Source organism: Pongo abelii, chromosome 21 (assembly GCF_028885655.2).
Source record: "Pongo abelii isolate AG06213 chromosome 21, NHGRI_mPonAbe1-v2.0_pri, whole genome shotgun sequence".
Taxonomy (NCBI): domain Eukaryota; kingdom Metazoa; phylum Chordata; class Mammalia; order Primates; family Hominidae; genus Pongo; species Pongo abelii.
Window position 1 is genome coordinate 49,424,768 of NC_072006.2, and position 20,896 is coordinate 49,445,663.

The 20,896-nt window shown below is 42.4% G+C and overlaps 1 protein-coding gene and 1 long non-coding RNA gene across 2 annotated transcripts; both read left to right on the forward strand.

The window, feature by feature from the left end:
• Positions 1 to 1,368: 1,368 nt before the first annotated feature.
• PI3 (peptidase inhibitor 3) lies at positions 1,369 to 3,055 on the forward strand. The gene is given in 3 exon segments (NM_001168567.1): positions 1,369 to 1,513; positions 2,372 to 2,647; positions 2,881 to 3,055. Coding segments are annotated over 2 exon segments (354 nt in total). The 5' UTR covers positions 1,369 to 1,434; the 3' UTR covers position 2,647; positions 2,881 to 3,055.
• A 2,863-nt stretch (positions 3,056 to 5,918) lies between these two features.
• On the forward strand, positions 5,919 to 19,452 carry LOC129052128 (uncharacterized). The gene is made up of 2 exons (XR_008516953.2): positions 5,919 to 6,375; positions 6,568 to 19,452. It is a non-coding gene; the product is annotated as an uncharacterized LOC129052128 (long non-coding RNA).
• The last annotated feature ends 1,444 nt before the right edge of the window (positions 19,453 to 20,896 follow it).

The window sequence follows — 20,896 nt, forward strand, 5'->3', positions numbered from 1 at the left end:
TTTCAGGCTTGGTGGGCATGTGGTCAGAATCTAAAGAGACAAGGGGTGGGGATTTCACCAGCTGGATTACTGTCCAATAATTAGTTTGTTACCTTCCCTGCCTTAACTCCACCTCAACTCAGTGACTTTCTTAACTCAGATTCTGTCCCTCACAATACCCAACTTCAGGATATTCATTTCTATTACTCAGAACTTTTGGTAACAATGACAGAATAGTAAGTCAGACTAGCTGAAGCAGAGGGCTAATTTATTGCCTCATAACCCAACCATGAGAAGGGTGTGTGAAGAACTGCTCTCAAGGTAAAGGAAGGAAGGCTGGCTGTGTCATCTGAATCTTCTCTCACCATCACTTCTCTCCTTGTCTCAGTGTATTAGGGTCGTTTTTCTCAGACAATTGATCTCCACCCCCTGACTTAGATAACCACTTCTGGAATTCCCTGGTTCATATATATCACCTTTTCCAGAAGAAGGAACCCCCTTTTTCCCCTTTCATTACCCATCCAAATAAAATATTTTAATAGACCAGACCAAGTCTCACACACAACTCACACACACACACACACACACACACACACACCCCTACCTGTGGTCAGGGGTCAGGCTTTCATGATTAGCAGTCCCCATTAGACTCACAAGTTGATGGTTCAAAGAGACAACAATTCTTCACAAGAAACAGGGTGCTGTTCAAACAAGTGGGGAGGCATGCTGGACACACACACTGTAGATGTGCAATGTATACATGATACGTGTTTTCTACTCTTTTCTGATTATTTTCTCCCTACCACTGTGATTTCAAGGGCGTCATCCCTCTTCAGACCTAGAATTCCACCTTCCAATTACTTTCTTGATGCATCTGAAAGGCCGTCTCTGAAACAGCAAAGTGCAATAATTAGTCATTATGTATTCAAGGAAAATTGGTCTTACAGAGTTTTTTGTAGGACCAGGGAAGAAGGAAGGAAACGTCCAGTTTGATGCTGGGAGTGGTAAAATGATAAAGTAGATCTGGGTGGGGTTTGTAGCACCAGAGCATAATGGGGAAACATCTTGGTTTTGTAATCAAGACTGGATCTACCAGTGACTTGCTGAATAACCTTTGGTGATTCCTTTCTCTTCTTGGGCCTCACTGTATTTCAAAACATGAAGAATTTCATTGTAGTGTTACCTAATAAGTGAGCCAGCACTTCTACTCTGTGAGAAAGTAGGAAAACTCTTGGGACAATCAGAGATGATGTCATGTAATGTCCATTAGTTCTCCCTGTGAATAATCCTTGGGGAAAGCCCCCAGGTCCCTCCCAGAATGGGGTGGATATTTCACAATACAGCTAAGGAAATGTCCCTTGTAAATACCACAGACCCGCCCCTGGAGCCAGGCCAAGCTGGACTGCATAAAGATTGGTATAGCCTTAGCTCTTAGCCAAACACCTTCCTGACACCATGAGGGCCAGCAGCTTCTTGATCGTGGTGGTGTTCCTCATCGCTGGGACGCTGGTTGTAGAGGCAGCTGTCACGGGAGGTGAGTGAACAGGTGACCTGCTGGGCTGGGTTGGACTAAGGGGAGACCCTCTGGGACACCCTGGGCCAGGACAGGGAGCACTTCTGAAGCAGTAGGCAGCACTGGAGCCCAGATTTCAGCTTTCTGTTCTTTGCCATCACATTCAGAAAAAATAGGACTTTGGCTGGTGGACTCCACATGCTTCCCACCTCAGTGACTGAGATATCAGGACTGTTTGTGGAAGTAATGTTGGTATGTGGCCTTGGCCTCAGATGTCAATACCTGTGCAGAATGTGCAATGAAATAATGAACTCCAGGATTTTAAGCCTTGGGTGTGGACACAGTCCCCTGTTTTTCTGCCCCATAAAAGCACCAGAGTAATCAGTACTCTAAAAGGAGGTTAAGAAACAACAAGGCTTCAGGAATCATGTTGTTTGAGGACCCCCATTTTATAAGGAGGAAACCAAAATGTAGAAATGAGTGAGCAGTTGCCAAGGTAATTCCCAGATCCAGGATGGGGCTCAAGTCTCCTAGTATGTGGCTCAGGATTCTTTCCTACTCCAATGCGCTTCCTAAGAAATGACAATGTGTCCTCTTCACTGCTGGGTGTCACCCCAATCTGACCACTGCTCCTGAGAGACTTGGAGTGGAGGAAGGGGGAAGAAACAAATACTCAAGGGAACTCTGGTCCTGTAGACCCCCCCAAAAAAGGAAAAGCCTTCCAAGAGTGTAGCTCCCCCAGGTGTACCTTCCCTACTCAGGTCATGGTTTGAAGATGCTGCAGTAAACAGTGAATGGACCCAGACCCAGAGGAAAGACATGGCAGCTGAAGCAGGGGCTTACTGGGTATAAACGTGGGCTCGTTTCTTCTTTTAACAGTTCCTGTTAAAGGTCAAGACACTGTCAAAGGCCGTGTTCCATTCAATGGACAAGACCCCGTTAAAGGACAAGTTTCAGTTAAAGGTCAAGATAGAGTCAAAGGGCAAGGGCCAGTCAAAGGTCCAGTCTCCACTAAGCCTGGCTCCTGCCCCAATATCTTGATCCGGTGTGCCATGTTGAATCCCCCTAACCGCTGCTTGAAAGATACTGACTGCCCAGGAATCAAGAAGTGCTGTGAAGGCTCTTGTGGGATGGCCTGTTTCGTTCCACAGTGAGGTGAGCACTAGCTGGAGGAAGAGGAGACCCCTGAAGACACAAAAGAAGGCTGAGCAGTGGGGAACCATCCCAGGTTGGTGGGAGGGAGGTTGTGGGAGGTGACAGAAAGACTGGGAGACTGAGGGGTCTGAGAGACTATAACCAGAGTGCCTAGAAGGATGATCTGTCTTCTTCACTGCCTCTGAGTGCTTTGATGTGCTGACTCTCACCTCTGATTCTCTTCTCTTCCACAGATGGAGCCTGTCCTTGCTGCACCTGTGCTGTCCCCAGAGCTACAGGCCCCATCTGGTCCTAGGTCCCTGCTGCCCTTCCCCTTCCCACACTGTCCATTCTTCCTCCCATTCAGGATGCCCAAGCCTGGAGCTGCCTCTCTCATCTACTTTCCAATAAAGAGTTCCTTCTGCTCCACTTGTTTCTGGTTCCTATGACTTCTGGGCTCCTGGATACTTTGGGGAAATGGATGTAGAATTGGGACTTCTTCTCTCCAGTGAAGAGGGGAAAGGGTCCCATGGTGAAAGAGAGCAGGGCGGGGGGAGGAAACAGGAGGCCCTTGCTAGGGCTTCATATTACAAATCCAATAATCAGCCCCAGTGCTGCCATATCCTTTTCACCAGGAAATGGAAATCTGGAAATCTTGCCTTTGGCCAAGGACCAGGAAAAACACAAAAAATAAATAAACGTTACATAAACCATAAGCAGGTCTTTTTTTTCCAATCCACCATCAGTCCTGACCTGGCTACTGTCGGCCTTGCCAGTGTGACCAGCCAACCCTTATGGCTGAACCTACAGCTCCCCGCTTCCTTCTCATTAATGTTTCCCAGGAATCTATATCTTTTCAACACGACATAGAAAGGATGATGTTACAGATGCTGCGAAATTCCTGCTCTTTAGAATTTCACTGGTTTATGCCTGAGATTCCTCCATGATGTAGCATTCCTTTAGGTTAAGCAATATTCTCTTCCAGATTTCTGTTTTAAGATGAGAATGAGGAGGCAAGATACACTAAGTCCGTCATACTATGGTGTTAGAGGCTTGGGTGAATAGCATTCTCTGGAGACATACATGTTGCGGGCAGGGCAGACTTGAGTAGTGGAGAAAGGGGCAGGAATATGAGCAACCTCATGGCTCTGCTGTTGACCCACTCGTCCCACTGCCATTGCACAAGGAAACTCTCCGAGAAGGCCACAGCCCCCAGGCGGGGAGCAGCCTGGGTGAAGGGGAATGAGCACAGGCTTGAGAGTCAGGTGATCTGAGCACTGGCTTTGCCTCCCCACGTATTGGGTGACCTCTGGCAAATGTATGTCCCCCTTCCAGGCCTCAGAGGTCTATTTCAGTTGAGGGGGTAAGGTATAATTATTCTGCAAAGGAAGGTCTAATCCTGCCATTTGGGGATCTGAAACAGCTCTTCGTGTATTGGGTTCTTGCTCTGAGATGACATGGGGAGCAGAGGCTTGGGGTGAGACAATGTGGATCCCTGCACCACTTTGCCCCATTCATGAGCATCTGAGCCATGATTTTTCCCTATTGTTCAGGGGCTAGTCCAAACAACGGTAGGGCTTTGACACTAGGGTGTCTTGGAGTACAGGTGACAGCAGTACCCAAACTTCTGGCTTGACAAATACAAAATACATCATTGGAGGAAACAATGGTTTCTGTTTTTTAATATTTACTCTATTTCCTATACCTAGTAGATTACATGTATTGTCACTTATTTTTCATAAGTCCCTTTCAGTTGGCCATTATACATATTTTATTTTCTAATTTTGTAAAAAGATTGAAGCTAAGAGAGATTAAGTAACCATTAAAAGCCACAAGGTTAGTAAGTGATAGTAAATGATATTTTTATTATACGCTAGCAACAATCAGTTAGACATGCTGCATTTTCTATTATTAATATCAACAAAATCACATCATTGCTATAAATAAACTTAAGAGAGAGGCAGAGCTTTAGAAAAGAAATCTATATAACTTTTCAGAGACATATAAAAACGCTTGAATATACACATACTCACAATACATGAACATGCACATATCACAATACATGAAGACTATGTGGTGAAGATGTCACTGTTTACTCAATATTTAATATTTATTTAATTTATCCCTGAGGTGTATTATACCCAAAATCCATTTTTAATATGGTGTGGTTATGGAGGTTAAGGGAACTTGAAACCATACTTAAGTTTATGGGGAAGCATAAATTCTTGTGAATAGGCATAGATGTTTACCAATGAAGATTAACCCTAGGGCACCAGAACCTCCTAGACTTAAAAAAAAGTTTTGCAAAGTAACAATAATCAGTATGTTGTTTTTGTTAGAAGAATAGTCAGGTTGAGAAATCAATAGAAAACAAAAGAAAACCCAGAATCAGGCCTCATTATATCTAATTCAGGTAAAGATCAATGTCAAGTTCCAAAACAATGAAGAAAACTTGGATTTTTTAAGAAACAAGATTCAGACGGTAGGTTCACTATTTACAAAAACAAAAGAACTAACTCTTGTCTGAATTCAGGCAAAGATTAAGCCCCTGAGAGAGAATAATTGAAAGTTTCCAAAAAGACACTTTCTTTTCCCTCAGGAAGCAGGCCAGGATGACAGTCCATGCCTAGCAAGGTAGCTGAGCAACTCAAGATCTCACAAAGACCAGTGGTTTCTTCCATCCAGGATTTGCTGTGGAACAGAGACTGCAATTCCTTTCATGTTCAGTCAGTCAGGGACACATCTGCCAGGAAGACCCTGCCATTTGGAATAGTCCTCTGAATGCAGTAGGAGAGGGTGGAGCTGATACTGGGCCCTTCAGGATCTGCTGTGGGGCAGTGGCTGGAGAGCCCGGTCTCATTGGCTTAGAAGGAGTGCACATCTTCCAGCAAGTTCCTGTGGAGACGTAATAGTTTCCTGATTCCAGCAGAAGGAGCTGAAGCTGCGAATGGCCCCCCCTTGGGATCTGCTGTGGGATAGAGGCTGGAGAGTCCATCTTGTTGGCCAAGACAAGTACATATCTCCCTGCAAGTCTCAGCACCGAAAGGATAGTTCAATTACAGCAGGAAGTGTCAGAGCTGAGACTGGATCCCATCTCGACCTGCTGTGCAACAGAGGTTGGCAAGCCTGTCAGGCAGGCTTAGGATCTTAGGCTATGAGATACATGTGAGTCTCCCTCTGGGTTGTTGTGTGAGCAGCTCTGAGCTGGGACCTCAGCTGATGGGGGCTGGAGCTGAATCACAAGGCAACTTTCAGGTTCACTGCCCAGTCAGCGAGCAGAAGGGCCTTTCTGCCAAAGCCCTAGTGTGTGTGATTCATTCTGGACCCCACAGCAGATGGGTTTGATTGCAGGCTCAAGGCCAAATGTAACCAAACCCCTGAACGGGCCATTTCTGGGATTGAACTCTGGAGACAGCTCAGCGGATCAGCCACGTGGGTGTTGGTCCGCACTCTCAATATGACCCTCCAAGGTCTTGGGCTCCACCAGAGTTTCACAAACTCCCCCCTAAATCCAGCTCCAGAGGCTCCCACAGACAGACTTTGGACTGTAGATGAGTGTAGAATTCTTGTCATTCTGGTGGGACATGGGCAGGTGCCTTCTATTTCACCATCTTGGTTATGTCATTCCTTCCTCAGCAGTGTTTTTGGTCGATTTCGCAAAGCTTTAAGTTTTACAGTGGAGCTGGAAACAGCAGGAGAGTGTGAGTCCCAGCCCTGGGATTTGTTGTTTGCTCCCTTTTCACTGACAGGTATTTTGTATTTTTGGCATTCTTTGTTTTCAAGTTATGTTGAGGATGTGGTTTTGTTTAGAAATTTCTTGGTGGTGGTGTTATTTTATACCTCTTGGGGAGGAGATTGTGGAAGTTACTTATTCTTCCTCTTCTGCCTTCTATTGTCTTCAACTACCCCAAAAAATTATCCTGGAAACTACTCTCTGAAAGAAGTTGGAGAAAAATTATTAATGCACTTGAAGGAGATCAAGAAAAAAGAAAGCGTGAGTAATGTTTTGGGTGAGTTGAAAAGAAGATATTTTTCTTGCTTCCATTTCATTGCTTCCCTCTGCAATAATTCTGGATGTGATCCATGCATTGGGTGTGTCCTCTAGACACAAACCAGATTTCAAAGGCAGATATGGGGTACCAGTTCTTCCAACTTCTCAAGCAATGAGAGATGCTGTTACTAGGGAAGACAGCTTGTCCAAGGAGTGCTGGAACCAGACAAGGACTTGGAGACCCAAGACCTCAAAGAGAGGTATGAGGCCCCAACATGTTTCACTTTGCTGCCCCTGCCTGGCCTCCCTAGAGATATTGACACCTGATTAACAAATCTTGAATGGCATAAGGGACAACAAAATGACTGTGGGGAGATGTCATTTCCCTCCTTACTTTATCACGATTGCACAGACCTCTTGAAGGGAGAAATGCATTTCCTAATTTCACTCAGTAAGTCAAACCCAGAAAAGAACTGGTTCTCTGATTCCCAGACATGGGTTCGTTGTACAATTGTCTGAAAATAGCTGACTTGATCAAATTGTTTCAAATGTAATTTCTATAATTCCAATTGAATTATAGAAACTCAGTATTTGTCTCCTAATACTTGGAGTCTTTCATTGTTTTCCAATTGTTTAGAATTTCAGAGGAAATTATTAATTAATAGAAATAAGGAATTCACAGCATGATGAGGGCCCAATTTGGGAGATGCGACTTTGGACCAAGAATCTTTTTTTTTTTTTTTTTGCCACATCTAAGCTTGGTCCTGCCCACCTAGGAGGCTGTGTAACTGGGCAGAGAAGGGAGTCTTTCTACCCACGTTAACTTACCCAGCTTCAAGTCCCTTCCAGGTACCCTCTGTCCTCCAATTCCCTTCTGGAATTCAGGAACAGGTAGTACTGTGCCACCTCCCAGACCTAAGTCTTACTCCTACCAGACCTGGATGAGTTCCCTGTTCTCACTAACCTCAGTAACACCATCTGGAAAAGAGAAGGCCTAAGCATGTGGAGTTTTTGAGCCCCTCTAACAGAGCCTCCAAACTACCTAGAGCAAGCTTGTCCAACCTGTGGCCTGCAGGCTGCATGTGGCCCAGGATGGCTTTGAATATGGCCCAACACAAATTCGTAAATGAGTTACTTTGTGATTTTTTTTAGCTCATCAGCTATCGTTAGTGTTAGTGTATTTTATGTGTGGACAAAGATAATTCTTCCAATGTGGGCCAGGGAGGCCAAAAGATTGGACATCCCAGGCCAGGTGCAGTGGCTCACGCCTGTAATCCCAGCACTTTGGGAGGCCGAGGCGGGCCGATCATGAGGTCAGGATATCGAGACCACCCTGGCTAACACGGTGAAACCCTCTCTCTACTAAAAATACAAAAAATTAGCCGGGCGTGGTGGCAGGCACCTGTAGTCCCAGCTACTTGGGAGGCTGAGGCAGGAGAATGGCATGAACACGGGAGGCAGAGTTTGCAGTGAGCCAAGAATCCACCACTGCACTCCTGCCTGGGCGACAGAGCAAGACTCCAGCTCAAAAAAAAAAAAAAAAAGATTGGACACCCCTGACTGAGAGCTTTCTAAGGAGAAATTTGACCATGTGGGTAACTTTTGGGAGGAAGTCAGAAGAAGGGGAAAAATGACTGGATTTGGGGTCCACCTGGCACATTTAAGTCCTCTAAAATGCCATTTGAGTGACTCACAGTGGCTTCATGAGCATAGCAGACATCAAGTTTTCAATTACAAGAGGAGACATATATTCTCTGCTCTCCTCCCTTTGTTTCCACCATCTGGATCCACTAATCCAAAACCCAGCAGGGCTCTGGCTTCTTGTCTGAGGCCAGCAGCCCTCTGCTCGTCCCTGAGGCTTTACGGTCATTCCCAAGATGGAACGATAGAGCAGCCACTGGTCAGCTTCAGGAAAACTCAAGCCACTTCTCATGCCCTGTCTAGAACTGAGACAGAGAGAGTCTCCTCCAACCAGTCATGTGGGTCAGCCATCTCAAGGGTAAGCAGGTGTCAACCCTAGGAGGTAAAAACAGGCACCCAGTGTTTATCAGCTCTTAGCATGTCCCCTGATTACACAGCCTTCCATCCAATTTACAACAGGAATTACCCCTTGACATTATCACGAACCACCTTCTCACATTAAGGAGGAGAAAACTGAGTCCCAGAGAGGAGAATGAAGGTCTTTCAATCACAGAGTGCTCCGTAGCCTTGCTGGGCCTAGAACTAAGATGTAGCGCTAACTTCCTAATAAGATCACTTTGATGGATCCACTTGATCTGGGCCATGAAAGGTGGTACATTGGATTGAGCCTGACAGCCTAGAGTGATGGAACAGCATAAGGTAATGTGTGAAAGCAAAAACAAAGAGAAGACACTGCAGATGGAAGCAATCTGGCTGAGATGATTTTCTACAACTCTGTGACAAGTCAGCTATTCTCAGTGGAATTTTCAGCACCCCCTTATTCTCTCATTTTAATTATCTTAACTTTCTGTATTTTTTATTCTTATCTCACACGTTTCAATAAAATAGCTTTATAGTATCTTTTAGCCTCTTTCATTGTGGAAAGGGCTGTAGGAGTTTTAGAGACAATCTTTCTACCTTGTTCATTTTTACGTTTGTTAGAACTGAATTCCAGAGATAGGAAAGAATTTGCCTAGTTTTTAGCAAACCCATTGTGATACCAAAAAAAAAAAAAAAAAAGCCATGGAAGGCCAGGCGTGGTGGCTCATGCCTGTAATCCCAGCACTTTGGGAGGCCAAGGTGGGTGGATTACTTGAGGTCGGGAGTTTGAGACCATCCTGGCCAACATGGTGAAACCCTGTCTCTACTAAAAATATAAAAATTAGCCAGGCATGGTGGCAGGCACCTGTAATACCAACTACTCAAGAGGTTGAGGCAGGAGAATTGCTTGAACCAGGGAGGCGGAGGTTGCAGTGAGCTGAGATCGCGCCACTGCATTCCAGCCTGGGCGACAGAGCAAGACTCCATCTCAAAAAGAAAAAAAAAATGCAAAGGAAACATGATGAATTCTGAACTTGTGTTTAGTTTTCAGTGAGATGGTATAGCTTTCATATTGATTCAGATGTTAACCTTTCCCCAGTGACTGCTTTTTAATACCCTTTGCTTCCTTTCTTATTGGATTGTCCAGATTATTTCAATCTATTTGTAGGAGTGCTTATTATTTAAATAAGATTCACTATTTTCTTTAATACATTAACAAATATTTTTCTGGTGAGTTGTTAACTACAGTCACGGGTCACTTAGTGACAAGTGATATGGTCTCAGAAATGGGTTGTTAGGTGATTTTGTGGCTTAGTTATGCAATGCAGGATAGCATTCTTTTCCTTTGTTTATATCATATTTTCCCTTCCAAATATTATCAATTTTTATGAAGTCAAATTTTTATCATTCTTAGGAATTCCTCAAATCACTATTTTACAAAAAAAAAAAACAAAGAAAAAACCAAAACCCTCACCAGACTTTTAGGATAACTGGAGTCTTGGTGGTCCACTCTATGATGTTCTTGTATCTTGCACCTTGCAAGAGCATCATAGAGTGGACTTACAGGAACCTAGATGGTATAGCTTACTACACAGCTAGGCAATATGGTATAGCCTATTGTTCCTAAGCTACAAACCTGTACAGTATGTTATTGTACTGAATGGTGTAGTCAATTGCAACTCAATGGTAAGTACTTGTGTATCTAAACATATCTAAATGTAGAAAAGGTACAGTAAAAATATGGTATAAAATATTTAAAAATAGCATACCTGTATAGAGGACTTATCGTGAATGGAGCTTGAAGGTCTGCAAGTTGATTGGTCTTGTGAATCATTAAGTGAATGGTAAGTGAATGTCAAGAGCTAGGATATTGCTGTCCAGTACTGTAAACATAAACATTATATGCTTAGACTACACTAAATTTACTTAAAAGTTTTCTTTCTGCAATAATAGATTAATCTTAACTTACTGTAAAATCTTTATACACTTTTTTATTTTTAATTTTTTCACTCTTTGGTAGTAAAACTTAGCTTAAAACACAAACACATTGTACAGCTACCCAAAACTATTTTTAAAAATATCCTTATTCTATAGGCTTTTTTCCATTTAAATTATTTTTTTTCCTTTTAAAACTTTTTGTTGGCCAGACGCGGTGGCTCACGCCTGTAATCTCCGCACTTTGGATGGCCAAGGCAGGCGGATCACGAGGTCAGGAGATTGAGATCATCCTGGCTAACATGGTGAAACCCCGTCTCTACTAAAAACAGAAAAAGTTAGCCGGACGTGGTGGCAGGCGCCTGTAGTCCCAGCTATTCGGGAGGCTGAGGCAGGGGAATGGCGTGAGCCTGGGAGGCGGAGCTTGCAGTGAGCCGAGATCGCGCCACTGCACTCCAGCCTGGGCGACAGAGGGAGACTCCGTCTCAAAAACAAAAACAAAAACAACAAAAACTAATATACAAACACATAATAGCCTAGGCCTGCACAGGGTCAGGGGTCAGGATCATCAATATCACTGTCTTCCTTCCATCTTGCCATGATGGAAGGTCTTCGGGAGCAATAACACACATACAGTTGTCACCTCTGGTTATAACAATGCCTTCTTCTGGATTATAGACTGAAGAAACTGCCTGGGACTGTTTTGAATTATTTTGTAATAAGTAGAGGATGGACACTCTAAAATAATGATAAAAAGTATAGTATACTAATTATAGTAACATAGTCATTTACTATCATTATTAAGTATTATGTACTGTGCATGATTGCATGCTGTACGTTTATATGACTGGCAGTGGAGTACGCTTGTTTACTCCAGCATCACCTCAAACATGTGAGTAGTGCATTGTACTGCGACATTACCACAGCTATGACATTACTAAGTGATAGGAATTTTTCAGCTCCATTATAATTTTATGAGAGCACCATCACATATGCTGTTCGTTGCTGACCAGAACATTGCCTTATGCTGGAGAGGGGTATCTGAGCACAGTTGCTGCTTCAAGTCACTCCAGGGAGATCTAAAATTCCAGGTGGGAGCATTGTGTCTGCTGAGCATGTCTAGAGATGGGAAATAATTTGCCTAAATTTGTGATAAAGGAAATGAAATGATAATATGATAATTTTTAATTTGTGTTTAATGATAAACAAGGTGGTACACTTTTCATATTGATTCATGTGTTAACATTATTTTTCCCTGTTTACTGTCTTTTCATACCCTTTGCTCTTTTCTCTACTAGGTGTCCATAATACAACTGATTTGTAAGAGTGATTCTTATACAAAGAAAACCCACCCCTTGCTCTCATACATTTAAAAATTTTTTTCTGGTTGGTTGTTAACCATTGTTTTAGCTAGAATATATATTTTAACCTTACAAAGTTTTTCAATTTCTATGAAGTCAAAATTTTTAAGTATTCTTACAAAAATATTCTCCAGTTGAGTATTTTACCAGAAAAATAAAAATTCGCCAGACTTTGAGGGTAGCTAGAGTTATGGTGTCCTTACGAATGTAAATCTCCCAGGGTATTCTTACAAAGCCATATCATTACACAGAAGAATGAGAAAACCTCAGAAACATCACTTCTTCAACAAAATCTGAAGTCAGAGAACAGTAAAAACTTCAAATTATTCAGAAAGAACATCTGATTTTCAATGCAGAGCTCTCTTGAACTTTTGCCTCTGCCCTTTTCAAAGGAAACAGTGGGGTCCAGAAATATGTGTGTAAAGAATAGGAGAGCCTATGATTGAAATAAACTCATTCCCAGAAGGAGGATGTCCACATGTGAAAATACAGAGAAAGAGTCCTGGAGGCTCAGAGCATTTGCGAGACTTTCTGTGTGCTGGTGTGCAGTCCTTGCTTCTGTTAACACTTTACTAGGGTGCATTTGTCACAAGGAATGAACCAGAATTGACACATTATTAACTAAAGTCCAGACTTTGTTCATATTGCCTTTGCTGTTACCAGGGTTCTTTTTGTTTCAGGAGCCCATCCAGGACAATTTGGATTATAATTAGTGGTCATGTCTTCTTAGGCTCCTCTTGGTTGTGACAGTTGCACACATTTTCCTTGTTTTTGAAGACCTTGACAGTTTTGAGGAGTACTGCTTAAGTATTTTACAGAATGTCCCTCAACTGAGATTTGTCTGATGTTTTTCTCATACTGGGGTTGTGGTTTTTTGGAGGAAAACATCAGAGGTAAAGTGCCCTTCTTATCATGTAATATCCAGGGTACTGACTTCAACATGATTTACTATTGATGATGTTGACCTAGATGGCCAGGCTGAGGCAGTGTTTGTCAAGTTTCTATATTGAAAAGTCAACTTTTCCCCCTATCCTTCCATACTGTACTCTTTGAAAGGAAGTCACTGCACAAGCATATGTAAGATATTCCTTAAAGGGGAAGTATCTAAATAAATTGTTTGGAATTATTCTATAAGAATGATAGATAATTATAATTATTATTCTATAACAATTATAGATAGAATATAATCTATAAATATCTGATGTCAGATAATTGTTTATTATCCCTCATTTATTTACTTACTCAATTGTTTTTTTATATCAGCGTGGATTCATAGATATTTATTACATACATTGGTTATAACTTGTTTTGTTGCTGAAACAGTAAGAAGGACACTTTTGAACATTAAAAGCCACAATTCTCAGTAAAGATATTAGTTATAAGTATGTAAGCACTATATAGCACAGAAAACACTTTATAAAGAAGAAAATATGGGATACACCAAGGAGATATAGATAAAAACACAGTAACAGTAGGATAACTGAACACACTATATTGGTACAAGACAAACCAAGTGGACAAAAAAGTAAACAATGATACAGAGGACACACCCAGGCCTTAAATACTTGTATCAACAAAAATGAAATAGTAAGTGTAAATAAATCAAATTTTCAACAAAAAAAGAAAAAGAGAGAATAAGGCCAAAAAAAAGCAATAATAAAGATAAGAGCAAATTTTTGAGGTCAAGAAGAGACAAACAGTAGCTCTAATTAATAGATTTAAATATTGTTTTTGAAAAAATTACAAAATAGGCGAATCATTTGCTACTATAGTCAAGATGGAAAGGAGTGAAGCACAGCTAAATAAAATCAGGTATAATGGAGGGAATCACCACTGAAAGAGGGAAAAAAGAAAGCTCTGAGACTCCTTTGTAGACCAGTTTCCTTTCTCACCTCCTGGCTGCTGTCCTGACCCCCAGGGTCCTGAGGATGAGGAGGCTGGGCAAGGGACAAGGCCACTGGTTGTCATCTGTCTAGGCATTGGGTAAGGGCTCCTATTCTGTATCTTCCCTAACATACAGCAGGGGCTGTGAATTTCAAGGATCATGGTGAATAATGTTTAAGCTTTACTAAGCAGGGCTCCAAACAAACATCATGATAATTAAAGGGCAGACTCTCTAAGTAGCATGTCTGCTTAGTCAAAAGAAGAGATTTATTCTAAATTTTTAGCAGGATACCCTGTCCTGAGTGGGGCATAGTTACGCACAGGAATGAGAATGTGAGTCCTACCACCAGGTAAGCCACTGACATCAGCAGTGATCGTAGCTGAAGGTGGGAGACTTTAAAATGAGAATACAGGAGGGTGATGATGAGAACTAATTGCCACCCACACAACAACTGCAGAGGCCACAGCTGTTGTGTACCCCCTTCCCTTCCACCTTCTTATGGCTTATCTCAGAGGGAGAGCCCACCAGAGCCTGGGAGAAGCTTCCCAAAGTGTGTGGAGCCCGGATCCCAGCAGTGCCAGGGGTGCACTGTGGCTGACAGAGGTACTGCTTGGATCCCCCTTCAAGGAGCACCTTGTTGCCCAGCTGTGTGGAGTGTGGTTAGCTAATTGCTGCCAGCCACTGCTTGACCTCAGGCACAACCTCAGTGTTTGAGCTGAGATCACACAGAACCAGGGCCCTCCAGCCAAAGGCAAAGTAAGGCTGTAGTATGAGATTCTACCCTTCATGCCCAGTGTTGAACTTCTCTTACAAAAAATTCTTGCTCTTGCTCCAGAGCTTCCTGTTGGGCTGACAGAGATGTTGTCAGGACAGCTTGGCAATGGCATCCTTTGCCTAATCCTGCTTTCTCACCTTTACTTTCACAGGTGTGACCTCACAAGGCAACTTGCATCCTTAACTCTGTCTCAGCCCCTGAGAACCCTGAGCTTGCTGGATAACCCAACTTGCAAAACACAGCTCACAGATTTCTGAGAAGCCTGAAGATTCAGGATCAGGACCATTGTAAGATATGAGTGTCTAGGTAGAGTAACAACAGCCAGAACCACTTCTCAACAATTGTGTGATGTGTACACAGCTGCTGCAGTCCTGGACACTCATCACTGCCACCCATGACTCTGGAATTGGGTATTGCTGTGGACAACAAAACTACTTTGTTCTGGGAAAGAATGCCCCTTCATCCTTGCTTCTTTGAGTCACTCAATGGAGATCCAAGGTTACATATGGGAGCATTACATTTGCTGAGCATGTTAGTGCAGCCCTAGGCCTCAGGGATGAAGGAAAGTGCCCCCTGTTTTGTTCTGCTTTTGCAGTAGGAACCCAGCTCTGTCACTCAGCAAGTCTCAAAGATGGCCTTAAATAGGGAGATCCCACAACATAACAAGGGAGTTCCACATAGTAGACAGTCCAAAGCATGGACACATCTCCCATACTGTGGATCTTCCTAGGGTTCCAAACTCCCCTTGAAACTTACACGTTGGCAGGTATAAAGTGAACAGCACAAATGTTCGCCTCTGGAAATAGAAGGGACACTCCCTAATCACCATGGAAATATTCCTAAGAATGTGCCTTTTCTTATTGGGCAGAAGGCCAGATTTCTTTTTTTTAATCAGTTTCTTCAATGGCAGTAATTTATTTCACAAGGTCACCTTTAACGGGCCTGAACCATTTTTCTGCCTATATTTTAATCACAGGCTGCATCTTCAGCTTCTCCGCACTAGATGATACCTTATTCTCCCAGCCTACTGTTTAGTGTTTTTATGGGCACCCTCATTCCTCAACAATACTGGTACCACAGTCTTTTTCTCTCCAATCACAACAGAGCACACCACTGCTGCCTCCATGCATGGCAACACCATGTCTGGCCACCAACATTGCCAAATTGGACACCACTTCCACTCTCCTCCCTGGAAATAGATGCTGTAGCCATTTATGCCACTGCTGCCGGAGTAAACTCTCACTTCCTACAACCTCCATGTCTGCTTTTTTCTATCACCAGTTCTCAGTCCATTGCAGTGTGTACCTCTGACTGTGTGAACCGGTGCATATGCACATGTGGAGGCTGCCAAGAAGTCAGAGAAACAGGCATGTGGACTTTGCAGCTTCTGCTGGGAATGGTGTTTGTAGGCTTAGAGGCTAAGACAGGAAAGTTGCCCACACGACCATTCTCATCCCACTGTGAGCACTGGAGCACCTACTATGCCCCTCCTTTCCTTCACTCTGTGTTCTAGCCCCAGCTTATGACCTACAGTTTTAATCAACTGTAAAAAGGAAATGGAGATTGGCAATAGTACGGACTTCACCGCCTCTTGCCTGGATTCTCTAATCCACTTACTTCCTTGAAGAGGCATTTACAATTCTGTAATCATGAGGGGAGATCAAGAATTATGAGAAAGATGAGAAGTTCAGGGGCTGCATGATATTACTGAAATTACACAAAGACTCTAAAATGGTAAATCACTGCTCAGAATTTGCATTGCAGTCAGAAAAGATATGGTTATTCTGGGACAGCTCCACTGCTACCATGTTCCTCCTAGAGGCATAATGTTCTCTAACAAAACAGTTTTTGCTGAGACTGGAAACACTGATAACATATTTGCAGGTTCTGTGTGCTCCATGGGGGTTGAAAGAGGGGATCACTAATGATAATTTTTGAACAACCTTCTTAGGCCTTCCTTGTCCAGTACCTCCTGGGATGGGGACACTCTGTTCTAGCCAGCCATGTGTGTCTGTCTTTTGGAGCCCAGAGTGATAAGCATCATGCACAAGTACCAGGTGCTTCTCAGCTTGTAACAGATTCCAACTTTTCTTGAATTTGAAGTTGGAAAGTCCCTTTGAAATATCCAGACAAAACCCCCCATCTTGTGGATGGGAAAACTGGAATCCAGGGATCCATCAAAGTTTAATCTAGAAATCAGGGGCAGAGCTGGGGCTGGGAACTATCTGTTCTAATATGATGTCATTCCCTTTGGTAGAATGTTGAAAAAGCAGGAGGATTCATTAGCCTTTCAAAAAAGACTAGTTGAGGGGCTAATTTGCCAAAAAGCACAGTGACAATAGGAATTCCAGGAAAATAGAATGATCCAAGCCAAAGTGTGGAATCAAAGAAAAATATAGATTTGAGGAGACCCCAAAGAAGTCAGCAACTCAACTATAAAGTAACCGTCCACAATATGCTAATTCTGCCACCATCCAGGTCTTCCGCATCACCTTGGTGTTCTCACTTGTGGTGTGCCCACTGCACGAGCTTTCTGCTATTCTACTGCACATTCACAGCTCACTTGGAAGAAACTTTAGTAAGATTCTTAGAATCTTTCTCACAGCAGGAAGAGTCCTAAGAGACCGAGCTACTCCTTTTACAATAATTGAGACACAGACTGCTGGCAAATGAAATTTGCCCCAAATTTGGAAGACCATCTCATAGGAATGACAACAAAAGACTCGTGTGTTTGTTTTAACTTGGTGTGGTTTTATTTAATTATGGGGGTAGTTTTATTTATTTTCAACTATGTACTAGCTACTTGCATTACTTTTTAATAAACCATATGTTCATGGTCTATGTTTATTTTTCTATGAAAAGATCTATTTTCCTTATTGTGTTTTAAAAATTCTTTCAATATATTATAGAATATCTCTATTCCCACCATATGTGTTTGTACATTTTAAAAATTTCTGTTTTTTTACTGTGTGCCTGATTTTCACTGTAAAACTTTTTATTCGCTTGTAGTTAATGATATTAATTTACTTCAGAAAATCACTCACGTGTAAATATTCTACAAAACTTGTCTCATGTTTACTTTGAATACTTTTATAGTTTGATCTTTATGTTTAAATCCTCGACCACCTAAAATGTACTTTGAGATAATGAGTGGAGTGGAAATCCAGTATTTACTCCTTGAATTGCCAGTAATCAGTCTAAACATCATTCTCTGAATTACTAACATTTCTTAAGTGATGTGGAATTCTGCCCTTATCAGTTGTAAAATTCTCAAAGGCATTGAGTTTATCTTTTATTCCATTGAGATGTGTGCATTTTCTCACCATTACTGTATGTTCTAATTATGTTGACATATTTTTGTGATAATTTTGGTGGAATTAAAATGTATCATGGGTAACTCTCCCATGACAATTTATCATCAATATTTTCCTGGAAAACCTCAAACGCTTACTTTATCAGTTGGCATGTTCAATTTCATTAATCATTAGATTTTTATCTCATGGGCTTCCAACTTACTCTTAATTGTTTACCACTAAAACCCCACTAAAATCTCAATTTTTTCTTTCTTTTTTTTCTTTTTTTTTTTTTTTAGACAGAATCTCGCTCTGTCGCCAGGCTGGAGTGCAGTGGCATGATCTTGGCTCACTGCAACATCTGCCTGCTGGGTTCAAGTGATTCTTCTGCGTCAGCCTTCTGAGTAGCTGGGACTACAGTTGCGTGCCACCATGCCCAGGTAATTTTTGTATTTTTAGTAGTGACAGGGTTTCACCATGTTAGCCAGGATGGTCTTGATCTCTTGACCTCGTGATCCGCCCGCCTTGGCCTCCCAAAGTGCTGGGATTACAGGCGTGAGCCACCACGCCCAGCCTCCATAGTTTTTAAGAGCGCAGTTAGGCTGGATATTCCTTATACTCTGTTCCTAATACTGTCAGTTCCTTAGGGAGGACTTTGGAGCTCTCTATTCTTATAGCCTGCCTCTCACTTTTGGAAAATCACTGAGTTCCTTCTAAGGAGCTGTTTTGGAAAGAGTGGTTCACTTTTCTCAGAGTGACAGCCCTGTTTTACCAACTGGGTTCTGACCATGAGCCAGAACATCCTCTGATGTTGTTGGCAGGCATTCACTGGCATGAAAACTCTCCCTGGCAAATGAGCTGTGCCGAGGGCTATGGGGGTCTCAGCGTTCTTGACCTACGATGCCTGGGGTAGAACCTCTCCACTACAAGTAGTGTTGGATGGAAGAATGGAGCTCTGTACCACTTCATCACACTCACCTGGAATCTCTGCAATACAACCTTGGAATGGGTTTGAGAGATGCTGGCAACCTTTTGCCTCTGGTGAGATATCATAACCCTTTAAAGGGAAGTGAGAGGAAAGAGACTCTCCCATTTCTTGGCTAGATGTGCCCTGAGTGAAGCTTCCCTCATATTGAGCTAGGATATAGAAAGTATAGAGTGGGTTATGACTCAAATGCTGTAGACACTCTGTGTTCTTTCAAGGTTTAGTAGAGTTTTAAAAATAAATGTATGCACTTAAGACAATTCCCAGAGACTTCAAGTGGCTGCTTTAAAAAATCACTTTTATCAAGTATGATTGTTTGGTTTGAGGGTATTTCCATGGATCTCCTTACACTGCTATTCCAGAGGAGAAGCCACCAGGTCACTCAACTCTTAGTATCATCTACTGGAAACTATCATCAAGTATTTATGTGCTTCTCTCACAATAACAGAAAGGTAACTACATCACACAATGGATATGGCAGTTGGCTTGACGGCAGTAATCATTTAACTATGTATATGTGTATCAAAACATCATGTTGTATACCTTAAATATGTACAATAAAAATAAAATCTAAAAGAAATAAAATAAAAATAACTTTCACCAGCTGTGGTTGTTGGTTTGGAGTAATCCAAGGAACTCTTCACACCATTCCCTAGCAAGACTTGCCCAATTATTTTCTTCTTAATTTCAAAGAAGTCTATTTGGCTCTGTGAAAATACAAGTATCTGACTGGTTCACAAAACCACTAGGAAACCTAGAAATTCAAGTTAAAAGAGAAGGCAAAAACAAAGAAGTCATTGAATGCAGAATCACAGTCAAAATTAGTCAGATATTGCCCTTTGTGGAGCTCATTGGTGCTACCTCAGAGTAGATGGAGGTTACATGTCTCTCAGCCAATATGCCAAAGCCAGATGCTCTTCAATGCATGGGCCATTATTTCCACTTCTCTTCTGAGAAGTCAAATACAGCTGCCATTGCTGTAACTGCCCCAGAAATGAATCTTCACCTCCTACTATCACTAGCTACCAAGCGCAGTCCAGAGTTTGTGCATCTGATGATCTGAACACGGCATGTACTCACATAAGGTTGTCTCTCAGTGGAGGCAGGGAAAACAAGTGTCCAGACTTTCCTATTCTGTTATAAAAAGTGGCAGAGCCTCTGGATTTCAGGGCTCATGTGGTTAATTCCCCCAAAATAGGAATGACATTCTTATGCTTAGAAGCCAAGAAATGTCTACAACACCCACACTCATTACATCAAGTCCTGGAGCAAGGAACACTTTGTATTTTCTTCTTGCAGATTATATTCTATGTAGCCCCATCTGTGCTACCAACTTTCTGTAGGATCTTGGACAATCACTGTCTGCTTCTGATGCTCAGAATACCTGCTAGAAAAAAAAATAAAATAATAAACAAAAAAAAATACGAAGGGCTTTGAGTTTAGTGGGCCCTCTGTGCATTCATGACTATGATATTCCTTGATTATACAAACACGTATGCCTCATTCAGGCAACTATGGATTCTTTGTTGAGGACAGATGAAGAAGGGAAAGAAAGATGAAGGGTTCTGGGACCACAAAAAGTGTTTTAAATTACCCAGAGAAAGCAGCTGCAGTATTCTGTGAGATTTGTGAGTAGAGAAGCCAGAAAGTATTATTTTAGGCACAACTCAACTGATACCACCCTCCAACAAATACCTGGAGTCCTCTGGCAACACAGAGCTTTACTGAACCAAGGAGCCCAGATAGCATCTCTCCAGGCTCCAGATGCACCCCAGGGATAGAGCAGTGAACGTCACAGATGACCTCAGGTACACTGGAGCCACTCTCCAGGGCCTTGCAGACTCAGTTCTAGCCAGCCAGTTCTAGTGTGTCTGTCCCTAGGATCACAGAGTGTCCAGGAGTCAGGCCAAGCCAGGCCCTAAATTCTTTCCAGCTTGTAATAAATGTCCTGAGTCATAATCTTCCATTGAATTTGGAGTCGAAATACCTGCTGGCGTATAGAAAGCTGCCGTCATCTAACAAAGGGGAATATTGCTTAGGATTG